This window comes from Leucopleurus acutus (genome assembly GCF_964270905.1).
Source record: "Leucopleurus acutus genome assembly, chromosome: 7".
Classification (NCBI taxonomy): domain Eukaryota; kingdom Metazoa; phylum Chordata; class Mammalia; order Artiodactyla; family Delphinidae; genus Leucopleurus; species Leucopleurus acutus.
The window spans coordinates 63723556-63747862 of NC_139150.1; the positions used below are offsets into that span (position 1 = coordinate 63723556).

The window sequence follows — 24307 nt, forward strand, 5'->3', positions numbered from 1 at the left end:
TTTTAGAAGGCATTTCCAATATTTTAAAAATAAAATTATTTCACTGCTTCGGAAGAGAACAGAGGTAAAATTCTCTATTTTTGCATAGGAGGGTTTCATAAAGAAGGGAAAAAACAATTTTTATATTTGTTAAAATAAGCATTGAATTTCACATGCTGGCAAATATCCCCAAAGAAGTAGAAGCTTCAGATTTACCAATGGTTCACTATGCTTTGAAATTTAGCTATCTAAGTCGCAAGAATAGGTTTCCCCTAAAACTATAAGATGGACTATGTAAAGTTACAACATGACTCTCATTTCTTAAAAATTTTGTTTTAATCCTACATGTTTAGTATACAGCTTTTTCCAATACCAGACAAGTTTAAGAGGTGAAGTTTATAAGTCAGTCATTTTAGGACTTACGCATTGCTAATCCAAAGCATAACTAAATTTACCAGTTTTACCCTATATAGTGACAATAAAATATTTTTATTGTAACAGCCGAAAATGTTGAAAAGCAATTATTAAGGAAATCATAAATATAAAAAGCTGAAAAGCCAACCTCAGAAGAGAGGGGAAAAGGAAATGGTGATATGAATAATCATAAAACACGGAAACTGAAAATCTAAGCAGAAGAAATCCAAATCCCTCTAAATGCCAGAATACTACCCCCCCACCTCCTGGAGCAAGGAGAGCTGCAAATCTGTCCCCATCACTGTCAGCAAACAAAAGAAAGTCACTTCTACGGCTAGACCATGTCAAACAGAAGACATCACTACTGCGAAGGGACGCCTGGAATCCACTGGGGTGTAAAGTCAGGGCTGGGGCTTTTTGTCAGCTATTACCATAAAAGAATAAGAGGAAACAGTGACATTACTACACAATAGAAAGGTCAAACAGCTTGCAGCCATTTCATGACCCAGACAAGTCAAGGTCAAAGGATTCAGGTAGCAAGTTAGCCAGGGCATAAGTTACAACACAAATGAATTGTTTTAACACATCAGCTTTGGTCAATTAAACCTAACAAGGCAAGTTGCATCACGTAGCAGGGTTCCTGACACTAAGGCCAGAAGCTGAGACCAACCTCATAAAACAAGGCTTTTAACATAGCATAGCAAATTTAAGGTAATCCATCCAGAAACTGCAGATGTCAGAATAATAAAATACAAGTTGTCCTAAGCAGGAACATTTTTCACACCTCAGAATTCACTAATAGAGGGGTATAGACTTCATATTGACATACTCGGGTTATTAACATGGGCACAAATGTAATCCCCTACTCACACGAATTACAAAATACACCCTATTTCAAATAACTATCTTAACATCTGTGCTGATGATCAGATCTTTGTCCTAAGCTCTACCATTCCCTGTTAACAGCAATACATTTCTCCATGTATATTTTTCAATGTGAGTTTTGAAAAATGAAGTTTTAAAAAAAATCCTCAGCTTCACGCTGCATCAGAATATGTATTAGTGTCACAATTACGAACTGATGCTTGTTAAATGCTTTTGTGTAGTTTTGTGGGAGATATATGTATTTTACAATTCAACTCGATACTATTTATTAAAGTTTCTACTTTGAGACATGGAGTTGACGCTAGCCAGAATTTTAAAACTGCAATATATTTAAAGAATGTTTTCTCAAAAGCAATTCTTATTTTCTTTTTTTGCGCTTGTTTAAACAAATCCCATTTTCAACTGATTTGTGCTTCATCCATAACTTACTACATGCTCTGAACTGCCTTAAAATGGGATTCTGAAAATAAACAACCTCCAGGCAACTCTCAGCTAGTAAAATTACTTCATCCATCACCCCATATTTTCAATTATATAGTTCTTATTCAGAGTTCTTTAATTTGTCTGTGATTCATCAGTGCCGTCCTGTTTAAACTATCATCATAAACAGAGAGAATATGTGTATCTAAGTGTTTTATTATAAACAATATATTTATGCACAAGAAGAGTTTGCATTCCCCTCTTAGAACATTGCTTGATGTAATTTTGAGGGTAGTTTTTTCTTGTATGTGTGGCCTTCAATTCAGCCTCAAGGTCTTTCCACCTCATTGGTTAATTGGTGGCCATTTCTTCCAATTTTCTGAATAATATAACAACCCAAAAGCCCAAGCATTCAAGTCCCATTAGCCTCACATCCTATACCATCCAGTCTAATACAAACTAATCCCGCAGACTCCCTCCTCCACAGCACGCACTTAAAGTTCGCAAGTTCTCTGCAGTTTGGTGATTTTTTCTCTATGCCAAATCCCAACAATGGAATTCAGTGAAATTAACCACATCACATAATTAGAGTTCAAGGACCCAAGAACGTATTTGAAGATGAGACGACATACCACGCTGCCACAGAAAAGTGAGCTTGAAGAGGAAGCTCCCCTCTTGCTATGCTTGGCGCTGAGGCATGCTGCTGTAATAACTCCTGTTTCCCATCACATAACCACTAGTCCTTGAGATTTCTAAAATTATTCCTCTGCCACAAGGATGGAGGGAAAAAAGGTTGTAAAACTGCTTTGAACATAACGTTGGCTGATCACTTGCTCTGTCACAGCGCATACATGGACAAACTCCTCAAGCGTCACAAGTTCAACTCTCCTCAACTTCAAACTAGGAAATGCTACCTTTTCACAAACTGCAGAGACACTTCCACCTAAAACTAGTTTCAGAGCCAGGGATCACCCTTGCCTTCGCCCACCTTTTTCAGATATTTAATAATTCCCTATTTTAATGAGCGCCCCTTAGGCTACTTCCACTCTCTGAAACCTTAACCTTCCAACAAAGCAATAATGATTCTTTTGATTATAAAGTCAGTTATCATGCAAGCCACTGGGATGACAGACGTGAAAACCTATTTATCTCAACTTTTATGAATTCCAGAGAATTCTGGCGCAGCCTCCCACTGGGTCCCTCCCTCTTCAGGTGCTGAAATTCCAACTGGTTGGCAGGGATGGCAGGGGTAAAAGTGTCACAAAACAGTTTTTTTAAGCCCACTGGTCTAGTTTCTCAGTCCAGTCAAGCAGAATGAAAGTTTATGAGACAGACTTTACTCATCAGATATGTTGGATTGTTGTTCCAAATTATAGTGCCAAACTTAAGAGTAAAAAGTTAATGGAGGGGGCTTCCCTGGTGGCACAGTGGTTAAGAATCCGCCTGCCAATGCAGGGGACACGGGTTCGAGCCTTGGTCCGGGAAGATCCCACATGCCGTGGAGCAACTAAGCCCGTGCGCCACAACTACTGAGCCTGTGCTCTAGAGCCCGCGAGCCACAACTACTGAAGCAAGCCCGCACGCCTAGAGCCCATGGTCTGCAACAAGAGAAGCCGCCACAATGAGAAGCCCACACGCCACAATGAAGAGTAGCCGCCGCTGGCCGCAACTAGAGAAAGCCCGCGTGCGGCTTTGAAGACCCAACACAGCCAAAATTAAATTAATTAATTAATTTAAAAAAAAAAAGTTAATGGAAGATTAAAACTTTAACTTCCTTTTGGCAGTTTCCTTGTAAATTCCAAATTTAGGGAAAAACAAGTAAGTAAATAAAAAATCCTACGAAATCTATAGTACAGCTATGTGTGGATATACCTCTTAGGTACCACTTTAGAACACAGAAACTTTAAAGAATTAAAGCAGTGGCAACAGGCCTCCTCAATGGCTCCTGCCCAGCTGAGTCTGCAGGCACACACCCTGTATCTGTCAGGGAGCACCCCTTGGGAGACCTAAGCATCATCTCCTGTCATTGCACTGATCCCCCAAATTACCATGATTCCTGAATAATGAACATCATTTTGGTCCTTTTGCATATGGAGTTATTTTCCCACACAAGAGGCATAGTGCACTAAATTTGCAAATCCAAACGTGTAATCTAGATGAATATTTTTCATTACAAAATGTGTAGTGCAGCGTATACGGCGAGAGGGTATCATGCAGAGAGTGACACCCAATGCTGTCAGCGGGACATTTTACCAACCTTTGCGGCCTCCAAAAAGTGGATCATTGTATACTTCTTAAATATTTGAAAATCATAACTGATATAACAAATGATATACCTCCCTCTCCCTCTCTCCTTCTCTCTCTCTCTCTCCTTCCCTTTTGAAAAGTGAGATCATATTAAGAGCAACTCAAGAGCTTGGTTTGCCATATCAGAACACAGATGCCAAGCTTTCCCAGCTGGCAACTGGGGCCTCAGAGTTTAACTCTTGAATTGTCCAGCAAAGCTATCAGGGCAGGAACATCATGGCAGAGAGGGCAAACTTCTGGCCTGTGTTTTCTTCTTATCAGTGAGAAAATTGCTACCTATCTCATATTACAATATATGTTCCCACAAAGGTCTCATTAAGCCTAGGAGCAAGACAGGCCAGTAAGAGCCCTTCTTTATCTGCTGAATTGTGCGAGAGCCAGAATGCAAACAAGTGTGCACTAGAGTTCATAAGTTCAGTCAAGGACAGGACGCTAGATGGGAAAACTTAACCGTGTTCCCCTAAATCAAACATGCATACAACTGTCATGCTTTCTGAGCATTTCACAATGTAAGCCCACCAATCCGTTTTAACAGATTATGAAAGCTTCCTTTTCCCCATAATGGGAAATATCTGCAAATGAAGTGAAATTTATTAAAAGGTTCAAATATGCTGTCAACTTGCAAACAATGATCTACTTAAGCTTTTCATAAAAAAAAAAAATAATTGTTACCCAAAAGGATTCTAAAAGTCAGTAACTGAGGGAGGAAAACAATTCTTCGCATTTGCTTCCTCCCTAATGAGATGTGACAACCAGGAAGGATTCTATTTCAAAAACAATAATAATGATTACAACTTCCCCTGTAAACAAGTCACGTTTTTCACAATGTTGAAATGCACTTTGATCATCATATCAGTTACCAATAAAACAACAGAAGTCACCATCCACAATTTTAAGGATTCCACAAGGCTAAAAGGGAAACTCCTCTCTCGTGAGAGCCACGAGGTTCCAGGCCTCTTTAGCACTCCAAAACATGTTTAATAAGAGTGCAAAACACAGTCCAAAAATCAGTCAGGCTGAGTTGAAACTCGAATCTGTTAAATACATGACAACAGTTACTCTCTCTTGAGATCCTGAAACATCTTAGTGTGTTGTGACCCATCTCTTTCTTCAAAACCCTTTCCTGCCTCAGAGAAAGCCCAGCCCCCTACCCCACGCCACTCTTCAGACAGGACACAGTGTGGCCACTCAACGCCTCCACAGGCCAGACTTCCTTCTGTGTAGCCTTTTGGGTAGCACTGCTAATCCTTCTTATTAATTAACGAGATAATGGTGGTTAACCAGAAAGCAATATGAATGCAGACCATCTAGGAAACTTCAACCAAAATGATTTCAGCCTTTTGGTTGGTCTTCCTGACGTTAGGTTTCCTCATGAAGGTTTTCTCATTTCTTTTTTTTTTAACGTTTGCCCTGTTACACATTACTAACTAGAAAAAAAATAGAAAGGTCCTCTCAGTGGGTTACTGTAAAATTTGGAAGTGTGGAAACTGAAGGAACTAAAAATTGCCTAAGAAATACGCAGTGATGTGACTGAAAGCCACAGTCAGTCCTGGCAAGTGCATTCCATGTCACTGCAGCCAGCTAGCCCTCCATACCCTTCCCAGAGCACACCCAGCATCCTACAGCGTACTTCTGTCCCGGGAAGGTGTGCTGCGCGAGGCTTGCCTGGTTTTTGTTTTGTTTTGTTTTGCTTTGCTTTCAAGAAGGCAGTAACAAAGACAATATGGGGAATAGGTACCACCTGCCCAAGAATCCCTGGACATCTTTAATATCTTGGGGAAAATGGAGGCCACTTCAGAGCTGTTTTTTCCTTTAATCTGTCACCATCTTTGAAAAAAAAAAAAAGAAACCTAAAAAAAAAAAATAGATAAAAGGAAGGGTTTTCTATCAGCTAAGGTTTGCTGCAGCAAACAAGCAAGCAGCTTTCATTCAGGGATTGTCAAAAACTTTTCAGTGTGCCCACTGCAATGCGGATGCCAACCAACGAATCAAAGGCATTCAGCAACTAGACAAAGAGGGTCTGATGCCAACCTCGGTGCCACTGGCAACCATTATTGGCATCCAGCACAGTGTCTGCCTTTTTTTTCCCCCTCGCCTGGCACTTCACAAACAAAATGGCGGTTCTTGTAGCAACGAAACAGCCGAAGCGCAGCCCTCTGAATCAATACCGTCAAATGATTTTATGGATTTAAACGCAGGGACTCCCACATGATGTGTATATTTTAGGTAAAGTGGGGGGTGGTATCATTTTATAAATGACTATATTGAACATGACCCTTTCCTAAACATGGAGCAATACAAAAATGGACTAAATTGTGGTCAACCAGACTCTAGGCACAGAAGAGGCTGAATAACAAAGAGATTTATTTAGCTTTAAAGGAAATTCTGCCTTGCGGCCATGGGATGCACAAGTCTAATGAACTATATATCAAAACTGATTTCAAAATGCATACATTCTCCCCAAAACTGTATCAGATGCAGATGTAGCACTAGAGCTTGTGTCAAAGCTCTAGTAACTCTTTCCACATTTCAAAAAAAGATGAGGCTGAGGCTGCTGGGCATGAAAGAAAAAAAAAAAAAAAAAGTGTGGGTTGAACCAAAAGAGAAAGAGGGAAAAAGCATAGGAAGTTGGTCAACAATGAACTTTATTATTTGTTGGTCTTTATGTCATCCTCCAGAAGAGATGCAGTTTGTGATCTTGTATAAATAACCAAGAGGACTATTGACATTTCTAGATCTGGAAATTGTCAATATATTGTAACATCACTCCACACTGCAATGCGGATGCCAACTAACAAATCACAGGCATCCTGAGCTAAACAAAGAGGGTCTGATGCCAATCCTGGTGCCAGTGGCAACCATCTTTGGCATTCTCTCTGTTCTTTCTCATGTTTTCCTCCCAGTCGTTTAGAAGTGGGGAGAGAAAGAAAAAAGGGGGGAAAGGTAATTCTGTTGCTCTTTCTGTTGCAAACATTACATTTTTCTTTTCTGATTTTTCTTTCATGTTTTTCTTTATACTTTTTCACCTGATTGATAAAACATACTTAAGTGGGTTTTCATGCACTTAGAGGAGAAATAAAAAGTCACGATGGGAGATAATGCAGCCCTCTGACTGACTACAGACTTATATTTTAAAATTCTTTCTTTAATCAAATGCACTGCAAAATGACATAATTAACCTACATTTGACCAAAGGAAAAAGATATAAATTTTGAAAAAAGGAAAACACAAAAGCATCCTGATGTGACTTTTTCAAAGAAACAGCCAACAGATGTTAAGAAGATATGGTGCACTCACAGGTAGCAGAAGATATAAATTAGGTGCGCAGTGTAAAATAATAAAAGGTTTTTAAAAGAGAGACTAAAAACAACAACAAAATAAATGTTTTATCTGAAAATGTGGTCTGCAAGAGTTGCTTACAACTTTATGACTATCATGACCGATGGTGCAATGCAGAAGGCATTTATGCATTTTTCTTTCTTCAATCTATCTTCACAAATCCAAAGGATATGTTCTTTATTGTCAGTTCATCAACCAAGAGAGTTGGCTGCCTGCCCCAGGAGTGAATGTACATGCGTGCACACCTCAAGGACTAGCCTTCAAGCAAGTTAAAAGGCGAGCAGCAGTGAAGTGCTTGCAAACCTTCCCTCCCTGCACTAAAAAGTTACATGACCCACTTTCTAAAACTTTACTTCCAGCCTTGACTTTCACGACAGAGTTACAACACACTGACAGTCAATCCAACACATATATACAGCCCACCTTAAAATGTCACCTCCTAGACAGCTGTCAATCAAATTAAGTGTCATGTGTTAATGTGCTTTTATTTTGGGACACACAGGGAAAAAAAAAATTTTTTTCCCCAAACCGTCATTACTTGGACTTTAATTTTTCAGTGTATAGAAACAGTAAATGCAATCTCTCATTAAAAAAAACAATATTTCCAAATGTATGATATCAAGCACCATTATTTAAAATCAAACTAGAAATTTTTAAATGACTTGTAAGCATATCTCTAAAACTATACCAAGGAAATACAAAGACAAAAAGCACATAGTAAGTACCTAGATTTCTGAGTCAAAAGAGTAATTCTGATATTTTATATTTTGGGATGATGATGAAGTTCATACCATTTACTAAATCCCACACTTATATAACACATATCAGATAACCATCTGCCACCTGGCTATCTGCAGGCCACTTTCCCTACCACCAGGCCAAGTTAGAAAATGACCCACCACCTATGGCACATTAAACTACAGTCCACTTTTGGTAGGTTGTTTTTTAAAATGTTTTCCTATGGACTGTGCTAACACAAGGACATCTATATACCGATACATTTATTTGAAGCATTTCTTTAAACCTCCTTAAAGAAAATATATTAAGAAAAATAAAAATAATAAACATGTTTCATGAACCCAGAAAACACTCAGCAAAATACATCACCTATTTTTGAATCATTCAGGCAACACTTACACCACTCTCTTTATCAAGGATTTTTTAAAATAGGTACGGTATGCGGTTTCTGCATTCTTTTTGAGATTTATTTTAATCCAGTGTAACCAGTCTACTTTCTGTTTTTGTTCTGTAAGGAGAGCTGCGACTTCCCTCCTCGGTAAGTTTTATGAATTTACACTCAAGTAAACGAACAATATTAAGTGTTCCCAAGTCACTCTGGGAAAATATTATAACATAAATTATTTAGATAAGAACTATGATCCCTTTAATCTACAGCGAATATTACACAATCAAAAGTAGGTGTTGATAGAAATATTTAAATTAAATAAATCTAGGTCTACGTAAGGTATACTTCCTGATACTGGCTATCTTAAGCATTCTGTAATAGGAAATGTTAATTCTATTTTTTCAAGGCAATAGCACTAGATCCGTGAAAAAAGTTGATCTACCTCGTTAGTGAGGAGGTTAATACAAAGAGTGTTAAAGAACGGTTTGACTATTCATAAATCAAGTTACATTTTCAAACTGGGAAAAGATGACTAGATGTAAAGAATGTAGCCGAGGACAAAAAATGAAGTGTAATAAACACTTCGGACTATTCTGGGTCTTTGAAAAAGTGTATTATTTCAAAGACACTTGAAAACACATCTCTTTGTGGTCTTTAAATATCCATGCCTATCCAGGTAGGAAAGCTCCATGTCTATTTCCATAGCTTGCGCATGGCAGTGGACAAGCAAGTGGAGGAGGGCATGCCACTCTCCCCAGAGCAGGTGAACGAGACCTAGGCGCCTCCAGGACCATCTAACCCAAGCCAGGTGTTCCTTGTGTGGGGTTTGCGGGCAGTGTGTGCCGGGCTAGAAGAAAGAACAATCTGCTCCTACCTTGCTCCTGCACGTAGTATGCCAAAAACAAATCAAGCTCCTTAACTGATACTGTGATATGATGTGGCTGGACACAAAGTGCTGGGTTTGTGCAATGTGGGGATTTCATGAGCCGCTCTCCATCGGTACTTTCCAAGGGGATGCCTTTGAACAGGATCACCATGACTAGATCCAGACGCCAGACTTTGTCTGCCTGTCGCAGGCAGTCGATTCTCCTAATCTTACCCTTCTGGTCGGGATTGGATAAGACACAGCACGGGTGCTTCTTGCCAGTCACGGTGAGCACAAAGTCCTCTCGGTACTCCTGGCGGATATCTTTGCGCAGTTTGGCCAGGAGCCTGGATGCCCACTTCTGTTTGATTTCAGGCTTTTCGCTGAGAAGCTCATCTTTGACTGCTCTTTCTTCATCCTTTGACATTCGCTTCTCGTGCTTTTTAAAGTATTTGCGTTTCCGAGCCTGCAGGTTGAACCAAGTATAGGCAATTGCACGGACGTGTGGAAGTAGTGCCTCGATGAATGGGTGAAATTCATCCTGTGGAAGATGAGGAGGAAAAAGAAGACATACACAGTCAGTTTAGTTTTTTAAAGGCTCCAAAACATCAGACCACAACCCCTTCCCAATTCGGTACCAAGAGTTATGCACAAAAATAACATTCTTTTCTTATTTAAAATTATCAAAATAGCAGGACCAGAAGAAAATAAAGTATGCCAAGCTGCCCCTTTTCCACCAAAACTCACAGGTTGATTCTCCCTCCTAAAAAAGAAAATAAGGTTTATATTTGTATTTCCACTCTGGCCCCATCCCCCTCATTCCCACCATGTATCCTACATTCTTTAAAACGTAAGCGACCAAGATGCTTGGCACCTAATTCAATATTTAAATATTTGATTGACCAACTAACACTAAGCAGTACCATTTTACAAAGAACACAGTGAGATTTTTTTTTTTTAATCGGAGCAGAGCTGTTCAGAAGGCAGGAGCGATGCCACAGTTCATTTCTCTTCTCTGTGGCACAGAAACACAAAGCATATAGATGCTCAGTGTAATGCCACACAGTTCCCGCTTTTGGAGCATGCTCTCAGCAAGAGGCTGCTGGTGGCACAAAGAGCATGCGCCATTAAACTTGATCCATTTTCTTATCAAACGTCCAACATTCCAACACTGAAACAGCACCATTCCAAGAGTGGTAACTAGAGAAACTGGTATACAGTGAGGGAAAGTGGGCAAAGGACACAGCTTGTCGTATCAGTGTCCTGAACAGAAGGTTTCCATACTTTGAGCAGCGCATTCCCTCCCTCTACCAGCAACGCTGGCCCCCAACACACACACACACTCACACACACACAAACACACACACACATGTGCGCGCACGTGCGCGCGGCTACTCTCTAACAGACCCACAGACACGCTCTTGCATTTTTAAATAAAAGTTTCTAAAGTTGAAACAAAATTGACTCGGATGTTCTTCCGGCAGCTTTCCTATAGAGTCTGAAGCCCCACAGAGTCAGTTAATTTGTTAACCGATCACATGAGTGTGGCAATTATTCTAAACCCCTTAAAAATCAATCTGAGGTGAACAATGAAAAATGGCAACTTGGCACCAACTTTACATTCTTTGTGTCTCTGCATGCAGTGGCAGGGTGACACCAGGAGTGCACCGCTGGTCACTCCCTGCTTTTGTGGAATCAATACAATTCATCTGCTACGCCTCTGAATTCTTGGACAGGGCTGTGGGTGCCCGTATGCATGGACTTGTGAATCTGCACGTGGAGAGATCCCGTCTTGTGAATTAAGTGGTTTACCTTAGGCTCCTGCGTTTTTCCTGCCTGTTTCATGTACGCCTTTTATAAGGGAGGGAGGCGGCGACGAGTGGCAGATAATTTGCACCTCCAGTTATTTCAAGTTACTTCCCAAAGCAGTCAGTATTTCATTACTTCCTGCCATAGGTAAAACCTGTCTCCTAAGCTCAGGCCTCTTACTGTTCCGAGAAAGAGCTTAACATCCAGTCGTGCACACTGTATGCGGGCAATAAGGCCAGATCTGAAACAAATGAGAACTTCCACTGCGGCCACTTTTCTGGTCACTGTATTGTCACCTCAACCACAAAATAACTTTCTCTAACTGTTTATATCCCAAGTTAACATTGACATCTTAGGGCTGGTCACCCTGAACTATGTGGAATAAATTCCGTTTAATCAGCAGACTGATGAATTCCATCAGGTAAAAATGATGAAAGTATCACAAATGACACTCTAACAAAGAAGACACCCCCAAACTCCCATAGAGTTATGAACTCATTTTTAAGATCAGATTCAAAGTTTCAACGCTAAAGACTGCAGCATGTTCGCAGTCTGCAGTTCAGATCCGGAAGAGGTGTACATCCCATCCAATCAATAATGCAGTTTTCAAGTGTTTTAACATATTGCTGTAAAATGTTTCTAGAGCAGAATAAACCTAAATCAAAATTTTATAACAATACAGAATGTAAATGATTACATCACAGCATGAGGCATAACCAAATGCCATAGAGGAAATCATTAAACCGATCAGTAGTTTCCAGCAGAGATTTGAACAATTCAGTTACTATGCGAGCACATTAAACTAGGCCATGGAAAGAGTTAAACCACAATCTGTTCTTTGTGTGGGAAGGCAGCCCTGCTCACAGCAACCACAGCCCATGATAAGACCTCCCTATCTCCATATACTTTCTGATGCCATGCTTTCAGCATTCACTGTAACTACAAAAACTTTGTTTATCCCCCTTAGAAATATACGCAAAAGGAAACCCTGCTCAAGGAGATGTGGACTCAAACATGCTTTGGGAACTCACTTCCTATATTCTGACTTTAGCTATGATTTATTGATATGATCAAAAAACATACATATATACTCATGAACTAAAAACTTGAGATGTAAAGAGTACATGGGGGCGGGAGGAGCTTTGCCTCACTCACTTTACCCTTGCCATACTTTTAAAAATACGATATTATTTTAACAGATATTAAGCAATGTGTTAACTTCTAAGTACTTTTATCCTTAAGTACTATGTTCAGTAACATTTCATTTTCCTATAAAGACATCAAACATACTTTGATTAAATTTGTTTGAGCTTCCAATCATCTATCATGTAACAGATCTCAAATTTTTAATAACTTATTTAAACAATCAAAATGCAAATTTGAGGGCTGAATTTGGAATTTCTTAGCAAATGCACACAAAACAATGTTTTTTAAGGTTGCCTTGAGTTTGTTGCCAATGCTGCCAAGTAATGTTTTAAAACATACTTTTTTCTTATTGATAAATAGAAGTAGCAAACTTTCTCAGTCCACAGTTGCCTTATAAATATCTTTCAGGGCTTTACTATTATGTGAATTCCTTTCAAGCAAAACACTTACTTCTGACATGGAGACATATCCTCAAAAAAGTGATAAGTAGAGATTTTCAGCAAGTCACATACATTTCTGTGTTACCATGACTAAAATATCATCTCTCAAGTATGACTGTTTTCTAATGCTGTTACAATATATTTTTAGTGATTTTGAATGATATGAATGTGGAGCATAGTAATTTGTCTTCATCAAAAAAAAAAGTGATTAAGGTATTCAGATGTCCTAATTAATAGATTATCACAATAATACTTTAAACAACTATGAAAATTATTTTTTAAGAAAGCAAAGCGTGTAAATGATCTAAGATCTAATGGTTGTATGCTAAGGTAATATGCCACCTTGCTCTCTCAGAATTTTTATTAAAACACATTGGCATTTAGTAATGCCAATTCTTTCTCTTTTTAAACTTCCTTTAGTTGAACTAAATTGATAAAATAAATAACCTAGTTACAAATTTCAAATATAAAAGTAAACAGTCCTAATTCTACTGGAAATATTTCTTTTTCTTCACAGAAACAGCGGTCTCCATGAAAGGGATGGAAAATTAGACCAATATAGAGGCAGAAGAATAAATACTAGATGTTCTTGGACCACTGCTATATAACAGTAAACCATTTTTTTAAATGTACCTTAAGAACTTGAGAAACAGTGAAAGAAGAAAAAAATTCAATGCAATCATTCCAAGTGAAAGTTATACTATTAAGGATTTACATTATTTTTAGAAAAAGCAAATACAAAATCATATCCTGATGGTTCTTAATTTTCTTTAAACATCTGATTTATACTGATACATAAATACAGATTTATATCCATGTAATGATACTTTTGAGTAACACTTTGATAAATATCAACTTTAACTGTAGCTCCTTCTGAAAATTCTTTCTAAAACCTAGATATCTTTTTGTGACAACTGAAACGCTTAGTAAAGTTTCCAATCAATTAAGAATGTTTCTCTATTTTGTATTTACATACCCTAAAAAATGTTTTGCTGCAGCTATTAGGCTCTTGTAATACAAAACTAAACTACTGGTCTGATATCAAAGTAACACCGTTAATGTTACTTTTGCAACACCTTACACTACCTATAAAGTCACACAGATATTAAAGTGAGAATTCTAAAGCTAAAATTTCTTCTCTAGTCTAGACCTTAAATCCCCAAAATAGTTTCAATATGTCAACTTAGATTTACATTATTAAAACAGTAGAGAATATCAGTCATCATGAATTAGTGTTGGTAAGCATGCACCCTTGAATACTAATGTGATAGCTGAATGACTATGCTGTATATGCTCGTAATATTCCATATGTCACGATGCTACAATATTATTTTTAACTTACACAAATTTAGATAAAGCTAGTGACTTTTCAATACATATTTAGAGGAAACCGAAAATGCAATGTAATCGCTAGCAATGTTTCTGAAAAGCCGATGCTGGAAATATGAACTAATATAGAAAAGCAATCCTTTACATGAGAGTAAGTGGTACAGCACTTTGCAAGTGAAAACCTTACCTCAATTTGTTTTATTTGAACTATGCTTCAATAACGTAAAAATAATGTCAAATGGATGTGGTTTACCAGAAAGAGGGGAAAAAATCCTGCTGATGGGTAATATGAAAGGTAACTTTTGCAGCTGAAGGCAATTCGTTATACCTGAAACAGTTTCATCATCATATTTATTGGCCATTATTCACAGCCTTAAAAATACAAATAGCTCAGCAATTCATTTTTCCAGTTTTGTTAAATTAAAGTGCACGTTTACTTGCTGAAAATAGCCATATCTAAGTTAATCATACTCCGATGCCAAACAAAATATAAACAATAAAAAATGTGTCAGCCAAAAAGCTACAGGACTGTATCCAATCACTGAATAAGCCTTATCATTGTTTTCATCTTCATTCACAATTTATGAATGCCTCAGTCCTTTTGAATCACAATGGCTTCTAATTGTCATACAATTGAAACCTTAATCATTTGTTCATCAGAAAAAATGCATCATCATGATACTGGATTTTTAAAAAATTGTAACACACCTTAGACTAGGCGACACTTCTTCAACTGTTTAGTTTTTAAGCCAACGTCAAAGAAAATGGTTCTCAATTACTAATCGTGACATATCCTCCGAAAAGCTGAAGTCAACTGCCCCATACCTTTAGAGGTTTAAAATACTGCTTCAAGTAACAACTCTGGGCTAAGATATTTAGTCAGCTCGTCAGTTGGTTAGTTAGCTGGGCAGCGATGAAAGATGCCCCCAGGTAAGTCTGTTTGGTCTCGCCACTTTTCCATTTGACTGACTGGTTTAAAATTATATAAGTTGTGTTCCTGCAAAAGTATAAAGCCACTATTTTATTTCATAACACTGTTCCTAAAGTCTTAGGACAATTTTCAGAGTGAAAAAATTTTAAATGACCTTACTTTCCAGCATTTCTTTCTGTCCTACGCCCAAATATCGTCAAATGAACAGGTCTCCACAAAATGAACATGTTTTAAAAGTCCTTAACTTTCACCACGACCAACTAACTCGAGTCCACGTACAGACCGCCTTTGTGGCGTGGTCACTGGAAGCCTCAAAGTGCGGATCGCGATGGACCTGAGTTTCAGATCCCCAAATTAAGCAAAGGAATGGGTCCCCGGACCACAACCTCCGAGTCGCTTCGTCTCCCGCCCACTGCCTGCAGCGGAGTCCAGAGGCGCCCACAAGGACTCCTACTGGAGTCCCCTCGCCCAAGTTCACCGGTTGTTTATAAGGGCTCAGTCCTCCCCTAAAGCTCCTCTAAAGCCGGAGTCCGCCTCGGCGCGCAAGCGAGGCGGCGGGCACCCTGGGCAGGGGTACAGCGGGCACTAGTGGGGCCGCGCGCGGGCTAGCGCTTGCGGGCCCGGGCCCTGCCCATCCCCTGCGGCCTCGCCCGGCCCAGCCGCCCTGGCAGGGCGCGGGCGCCCGCTCTCCGTGCCCAGGGCGCTGGGCTCGGCGCTCACGGTGGCCGTGGGCTAGGGGCCGCGCGCCGGCTCCCGCGCCGCCCTGCAAACCCCGCCGCAACTCCGGGCCACTTCTTCTGAGGGGGACCGGGGTGTGCGGAGGTTAACTAAAGCCATTAATTGTCCGCAGACGAGAGCAGCAAAACAAAACAAAGGCATTTCGGGCTAGAGAGAAAGCTCGAGAAAGTGACCGAGGCATGTACCTGAGTGAGACAGATGGGAGAATACATCATGACTTCGCCTTAAAACGCACTTTCCCGGAGATGCCCAAGAAAATCTTCGAGAAGCAAGAATTTCATCTATTCATTTTACAGTCATCTGAGCCCCGCGATGCGATCAATCAGGACGGGGCTCTGCGCTGGATCACCGCAACTTCACAACAAACCCAGTCCTCCTTAAATAGCCAAAGATTCAAGTTCACTCGGCGTGCTAGATTTCCCGGGGTGAAATCCAATCTACACTTTTAACCCTCCTGCAGTCCGACCGCGCTGGCCGTGCTCGCCGAGGCCGCCGCCGCCGCCGGTGTTGGCTGCTTTTCGCCTGGGTTTGGGGATTTGTTTTCTGTTTTGCAGTTGTTGTTTTTGTTGGGGGCTAGGGGGTGCGCGAAGATTCGGTGTGGGTTGGATTGGGGTGGTGGTTGGTGGTGAAATGCTTTTTTAAAAAAGGCGGGGAGGGGGGCGCAGGAGAGAGGGCGGGAGGGAGAGCGAGGAGAATGTGTCACCGCGCTGGGAAAGTTCAAGGTTACAGCCCCGAGCACTGCGGCAGGATCCCGGAGTGGCGACCGCAGGCGAAACTTTGCCGCGAGCCGACCATGTGTGTGCGCGAGGGGGAGCGTGAGCGAGTGCGCGCGGGTGGAGGGGCGCGCGCGGGAGAGGGCCGGGGTGGGGGCGGGGTGGGGTGGGGGAGCCGGGAGAGGCCGGGGTGAGGGAGGGGGCGCGAGCGCAGGTCTCCCGGGCGGAAGAGGCTCGCGGTGCGCGGTCCCCGGCTGCAGCCGCCGCTGCCCGCGCCGACTCCTCCACGCCCGGCTGCCCTCCCGCGCGCCTCGCCCCGCGTCTGACCCGGCCGAGCGAGGAGGCTGCTGCTGCTGCCGCCGCCGCCCAGAGGGATCGGAACGCGCTCCTGAAAAATCCCAAACGATAAATCCCGCTCTCCCGCTCGGCTCCAAACTCCTCTCTTTTCTGCTCTGGGCTCTTTTTTTCCCCTCCCTCTCTCGCTTTCTTTCGTTGCAAAACTTGGAAGTTGAAAAATTCACCGGTTCCACCCTCTGGACCCCGGTCGAGCTCTCTCCAAATCAGACTTAAGGATTGTTTTATTATTTAATTACACAATCATCGCTTTACTCCTCCTCCTGCAAACGCGCATTCCTTTTGCACCAGCCTCTCCACACCCCCCGCCCCCCACCTTTCTCCTCCTCCTCCTCTTGCTTCTCTCTCTCTCTCTCTCTCTCTCTCTCTATCTCTATCTCATTTGTTAAAGCTCTCATACCACTGCAACAGCACCACGACTTCTTTTTATTATTTTAAATAGATCTTCTTTCCGCCCTTTGGGCAAATCCCGCATCCCCCCCGCCCCCACGTACACACCCCTCGAAAACCCGCCCTGGAAGAGGTATTTCGGTGCTCGCTGCGGACTCTTTAAACCGCGGGAACCTCCGAGTGGGAGAAGCACTGAGCCGGACTGGGCCGGAGAAAGGAACGAATGGAAAATTCCCTCACACCCAGGCCGCCCCGGGGCCCAGGCTGGGGCGCCGACTCTCGCACCCCGGGCGGGCGCGGTCCTTAATGCCCGCCGGCTGAAGGGAGGAGGGGGAGGCGGGGGCCTGAGCGAACTTGGTCTCAAGTAGTTGGGGCGCGCCGGCGCAGATGGGGGCGGGGCCCTCCGGGGTCTCCCTTGCGCAGGCCCGCGTCCCGGGGCAGCTCCGCAGAAGCGGCGCGCCTCGCCGCGGTTTGCCGCCCTCCCTGGCGGTGCCCGGTGCACGTGGCCTCGCTCGGAGCGGGAGGACCGGGCCGAGCTGCCGCCGCCGCCACCGCCTCCGGCGCCTCCTCCTCCTATTCCTCCTCCTCCCGCGGCTTGCTCCGCTCTTTTCCTCCTGCAGCCCCTCTGGCTCGCCCCCAATCCCCACCCCCCCGGGGCCCGGGGCGCCGGCGGAAAACGGCTCCCGCCCCGCCTGGGTGCAAGCAGGGTGGGGCCACGGCGCGCCCGGGGCTGCGGGGCGGGCGGGCGCGCACGCGAGCGGGGTGCGTGTGCCGCTCCAGCCCTGCAAAGGCGGCCGCGCCCGCCAAGCTCCCGCGCGAAGCCCCGCCCCCACCCCGCCGCCAGCCGCGGGCCCCGAGTGAATGAACTTGATTTCGGATATTTGGAGGCCGGCGGTTTGCCTTGCACCCTTTCTGCGCGCGCGCGCGCGCACGGGGACTGGCACACACAGACACACACTCTCACATACACACCCCGCCCCCCAAATTCCGGTTTTCGGCCAGGGGTGGGTGGGGAAGAGGTGGAAGCGAAGGCTGTGCAGACAATGGAGAGAGGAAAAGTGAGTGCCAGGGGCTCCGCGTCTACCTAGCCGGGGGCCGCGGAGAGGACTCGACGGCCCCAGCCCCGGGGCGGGGCCGCCCCCACCTCCAGCTGTGCTCTGATTTCCCTTTCCTCTTTTCCTCGCTTCCCCCCTCTCGATTTTTCCCCTCAACTTTCTCCTCTCTCTGTCTCTCCGGCTCCTGCCCACCTCCCCCCACCCCTTTATCACCCCACCCCGAGGACCCGAAGGAACCAGTGACTTTTTCCTTCAGCAAGTGGGAGTTATCCACATCAAGCATTTCACAACGACACATCAAGAAAAGTAGGCAGGTTCAAGTCAACCATGAAATGGTCACTTTTTAACCCCGTCCTGTCCTCATTAGGGAAATGCTCAAACACAGTCCGTTTTCAAAGAGCACTCTTAATGAGGCGAGCCTGCCAAGTCCACCAGCTGCAGGCCCCGTAAACCAAGAGCCCAAAGAAAAAAAGCACTGGCGAAAGAGGGGGAGTTGAGAAGGCCAGGGGTGGAGGTGGGGGGAGCGTTGGTTCTGGGAAGACAGGTAAAGTCGGGAAAATTTAGAGAACTCTCCCGAGTTAACCCTTTAGGGCACACACCACCGGGAGCGGCCTCCCTGCTCCCCCGGAGGCAAATCCTCCCGTCAGGTCTCTGACAACCTTAATTTCCTTTGTGTGGGTCATTTCTTCTTTTTTGAAAAGCCAGGATAAACTTGATCGTCTTTATAGATGAAAGAAATGAGGTGACAGTCCACGTTATAAATACTCATTTCTCGCTCAGAAAATTTTAGGCGATCTCATGCTAGATTTAAAAAAAAAAAAAAAAAAACCCAAAGCATCACTTTGTATTGCACATTATGCTGCATCCCTTTTCTCACCCTCATACCAGAGTCTGAGGGGAGGGGGGCGGGGAAGCGCTACTGATAATACCAGCTTTAACTACTGGAGTTTCCCTTTGAACAAATATTCAATTTAACCGGAGTTAATTTACCATAAAAGACATTCCCCTTGGCACGAATGCACTCCTGTCCTTGAACACACCTCTTTGAATGCCTGAACTCGTACAGAAGCCATTATTTCGAGGTCTCTTTAAAAATCAAGCGCCCATCTCTCTCTTTCTCTCCCTCCCTCTCTACTTCCCTCCCTCCTCACCACACCACCCCCAGTGAAATCCTGGCACCCAGAGAGCGCTTCGTTCAGCCAGAGATCTAGAACGAGCCGCTGTCCCCTAGCAAAAGAGGCCCAGTGCTGAGCCCTGGGCAAGTGTCTGCAGACAACGCTACCCCTCCTCCCTTATTAGTTTCCCTTACCAACAGAAACGGTTTCCTTTTGCCACCCAAACTAGGTCGCATCCTAAAGTTTCTCACAAGCTTAAAAAAGAAAAATGAAAAATTGACAACTCTTACACAGAAGAGCCCACAAAAGCTGCAGCAGCGCCAGGGGTGAAGAAGCAGCGACAGACCCAGGTAAGACCCCAGAGAAGTGAAGACGTCTGGGGCCTCCCAGGCCTATCACTGAGGGGTTCAAATCGCTCCCTGTTTGTAGGGCACTTATGGTTGGGCACAGTTGGATGAGCATGGAGGATGCTTGGTAGTTGGCGGTTTGGATCTGTTTCTGAGGAAAAGGAAAATAAGAAAGGAGTAATGGTGAGGAGGGGAAAACTAAAAGGGAGGAAAGCATGGGCAACAGAGACATCCGGAGTAGCTTATGGGGTGCTCATTTGATACGGCTTTGACTGTCCTCTCAGGCCTTGGAGCCATGGGCGGGATGGCTGACCCCCCGACCCCCGCCACCCCCAGAACACTACTTCTTGTACAGCTAATGCCCAGGCCACTGCAGGTCTTCCCAGGATGAACTCTAAGAGAGGCTTCTGGAAAGAGGAGCTGATGGATTGGGGTGTGTGGAACATCTGTCTTCTCTCAGCAGGACCCTTCGCTATCTGTGGTTTGAGAAATGCCAGTCTTTTAAATTCCAGGTAGAAGAGCAGAGAGAAGGAAGTGAGAAAGTACAAATGGTATTTTAGCCACTTTCCCTTTTACCCAGCATTTCTGTGCCATGGTAATTAAGAGTGGTTTTAAAGTATCTCTGAAAAGCTTCTGATACTATCAAAGTGGGCCAAACACTTTTTAGACTGGTACTTACCTCTCCTAAACTGCCTTTTTTCTTCTCTCTCTCACTCACTGAAAGAGTTAAAGCAAGTCAATTTCATTCACCCCAAAATCTGGCTGGAAGAAAGAAGTGAAAGGCTTCTGCAGCAACAGGAAAATCTGATATTTCAGAATCCCTAAAGACCTCCTCCCTAGACCACCTATTCCCTGCCACCTTACAGAGAGAAAAGTTTCTTTTCTGACAGATAGTTTATTAATTTCAAGAAGTGCTGGAGTGTCTGTGCTTCAGGTGACTGGATTTTTCAAAATTGTATATTTGAAAAAGTAAGCAGTATTACCCAATTGGAGCCTTTCATTGACCTCCAGAGAGGAGCTTAACATCTCAAGGGTCTTCTAATATTGATTTTCTTTTAACCTTCTCCCTTCTAAAGAAATTCAGTGACAGGTTGTGAATCCTGAGCAGTTTAAGGAAAGGTTCTTGGAGCTTAACAAAGCTGTCATTTTCAATACACGCGGATGACTTTTTTTTTTTTTTTTAGCTCTTGCATGTGATTAGAGGGGAGGCTCAACAATTCCACACACCCTGGCTGCATGGCCAGTATCAATATTTTAAAACTAAATACAAAAGAGACAGATGACCTCCTGACCCCCAGGAAACAGGCCTGCAAGACTGCAAGTATCCACTACACCATGCCCAGGGACCTTTTCTTCTTCCAAATGAACCATAAAAATCATACACGTGTAGCCTGTAAAACACAATTTTATATCCACAAGCAAGAACATCAAAAATCCACTCAACAATGCATATATAAACAACCAACAAGTACTGAAATTGTCTGCACTTGTTGGGAATTGCAAAATCATGCCCAGCTCTCTCAGCCCTTAAACTACTACTGTCAAATTAGGGTAGTGATTTTTCCGTACTAGAAAATTCACAACCGGTTAGCTTCCCCAAGCCCCACTGCCAGCACTTTGCCTTTCACTGAAATGAATAAATAACCGTGGACTTTCTTCCCATCCTCTGGGAGCTGTTTGGTGTCCCCTGAGGACAAAACTAAATGAGAAAAATGACGCTGTTAATAATGTCGCTGCTGAAATGCCTGTACTCGACTGTTTAAAAAAAATACCATCCCACTAAGTGTGCCTACATTTCGGGCACATTAACAAGCCACCACTGAATCTGAACACAGACTGGCCAGCATTAAGATTAGCTGGTTTCCACTTCTGTACAGAAATGAGGCTAGTTCGTCAACAGAGATTCCCCACTTCTGAAGACATTTGCTTTCCGGGATTACAATGTCAGCAGTTGCCCTGTAATTTTTGCATGATTTATTTTAAACTTTGAAAATCATGGTAATAATTGCCTTGCTTCACTCACAATACTTGAAAAGTTATAGGCACTTTCACGTACAGTCTTCTTTTGAGTTCTTTTGAGTCACATACAGTCTTGAGAGTTGTAGCTATTGTCCTTTTTCAAGATAGCTGACCTTTAAAGTAAAACTATACTATCATTTTATTTCTACATGTAAATTGGCTTCTGTTACCCATCTACATGTGCCTCTCTGACATGAAAACAGATGAGTTTTAAAGATCTGTTTAGAAAGCTTCATCCAGAATGGCTAAGTCGTCTTTACATTCTGCATTAAGTGTAGAAAGTGCGTTGCAAACCAACTCAAACTTTCTGCACCCCTTTCTCTAATTCTTTCCTTGAAAACTGCCTTTCTGTTTCAAAACCAAAACAATGCATAACAACAGGACTGTGCATTTTAACTTTCAAAATAAAATTTAGCCAACAATTGCATAATTAAAAGATAGAAGACAGTTGGGCCTATATAAAATATATATTGATATTTAAGTAAACTTTATCTCTGAAATATATCTGAAAAAATTTCACAATACACAGTGAGTTAATAAATTCCAAAGCAATAATATTGTCAAATTGTGTGATGTCACAAACTCTGAAAGCAAAGTTGCAGATGTTCGTGACATTACATTCACCAATAATTATACTGCTGCTCAGTCTGACCATCTTAAAATTAAATGGATGCCTCTGTCTACTAAAGAATAAAAGGAATTTATTTTGGACATCAAACAATGAAACTGTCACCATTTATTGTATGAAACACTCAGCTAATCAATTTCCTATTAAAACAGCTTTCAACAATACTCAGCTTTAAAATTCATCAGGGCCAGTAAAAACCTTTTGCCAGTGCACAAGAATGCAGTCCCAACCACGGACGATAATTACCCTTCTAATACTTTTATTGCCCAAGCACTTTTTCCTGTGCTCCCCATCAGTTAGGCAGGAATCTGCAGTATAGTGTATCAGTGAGTTGGAGTGATTGACCTTTGCCCACATATGATTTAATAGGGACTTTTCAGCACTGGAGCTTTCTGCATCTCTCATACCATTAAATGAAAACATCAAACCTCAGATGTAAAACTGGAAACCACAACGTTTTGTGTTTCACAACTCTTTGCAGTTTTTACTTAGGCTGCCTAAAGGTCAGCTTCTTCGCCTCACAATGCTCTCCCCCATACAGTAAATATACTCAAAAGTCACACTAATTCTCATTTTGATTAAATCTTGAACTCCCCAGTCAGATACACACATTCATCCTGCTTATTTACATTTGCATTCTTTTCTAACCACATAAGCATGTGTGTATGACTTTCTGGATTTATTCCATTTTAGGGCTGATTTAAATATCTGTTCAAGTATGGGTTCACAAGTTAACTTTTTCCCGCCCGTTGGAAAGTTAAAATTACAAAGGATGGTGTTATAGGATCCTGTCAAAGAAAGTTAGAGTTAATCTTGTGTATTTTGGCGCCTTTTCCCTGCCAGCTACTGTACTTGGTTGGGGGGAGCGGGTTGGAGATCTTGTCTGTCCCATCTCAAGTTCAATGGCAGTTCTACTAACTCCAGGAGAAGAAGGCCATGTTCACAGCACTAATAATAATTCCAATCACGCCACTTCGGCATTTTGTGTCAAACTCGAAACTGGCTTCCCCGCCCCCTTCAACCTGAAAGCTGCCAAGTCCTCACACACTCCGCATTCAACCACAACTTAATGGATGGGATATTGTGCATTAAAATGTGTTCCAGACATACTGGCGAAGAGAGGACAAGGAAAAAGGGAGACAGACACACACACACAGTTAGGCAGAAGGGAAAAAATCCTAGAGCAAAAACAGCAGGGCAGGAAAAAAAATTATTAACAGGAGCAGGAAGAAATCCATCATAATCTTTTTTTTTTTTTTTAAGGGAGGGGGAGAGTGGGAGGAGGGCTAACAATTCTATCCTGCCACTTCAGGAACAAGGGGCTAGGGGTAACTAAACTTTAAAATGAAGATTCACTTTAAAAACTCCAGTACACCAGAGCTAAATAAAGACACTTTTAAGTGAGCATACGTAACAAATCTGTGCATATTCACCTTAAAGAGAAGAAAAATGCTCCAAAGAGAGAGAATGGGCTACAAGGTACAAGTAAAGTATCATTTGTACAGTAATTTTTTCCATCATGGGGGAGAAGCGGGGGGGGGGGGAGGAGGGAGTTGAAGCAGGAAAAATGCTACATTTCACACTGTTTTGGACTCACAATGTCTCTATAAAAGTGTGACATATACACTAAAGTTGCCAAAGCTTAAAAAAAAAAAGCATTAAGGCTGAAAATCCAACACTATGGCCCAACTTGTAAAGAAGAAATGACATTTAGGTAAAGTCTCTTTACAATGTACAAACAGTAAAAAATCTGTGTCTGGGGATAGAAGGGGATGCAAGGGACAAACAAGACAAGCAAATAAAGCCAGTCATTTCAAAGCCACATACCACCGCATTCTATTACGTTAAATAAAAGAGATGTTGAGTCTGTAAACAGAACCCTGGGCCGCTGACTTCACGTATCTGAGGTACAGATTTGTGGACTTTCTCAAGGGTTGTTTTGGTGTCGCTTATTGTAT

General features: G+C 42.6%; 1 protein-coding gene across 3 annotated transcripts in view; it reads right to left on the reverse strand.

Moving 5' to 3' along the window:
• The window catches only part of NFIB (nuclear factor I B), a 234776-nt gene extending 218271 nt beyond the window's left edge, over positions 1-16505 (reverse strand). Inside the window, exons 1-2 of one of the 3 annotated variants that reach the window (XM_082842856.1) lie at positions 15914-16505; positions 9345-9876 (exon numbers count right to left, since the gene is read on the reverse strand). In XM_082842856.1, coding sequence (XP_082698982.1) covers positions 9345-9876; positions 15914-15943 — 562 coding nt within the window. In that variant the 5' untranslated portion in view covers positions 15944-16505. The remainder of the gene's footprint in view (positions 1-9344; positions 9877-15913) is intronic. The other 2 variants (XM_082842857.1, XM_082842855.1) reach the window with 2 other exon arrangements.
• Between the last annotated feature and the right edge of the window lie 7802 nt (positions 16506-24307).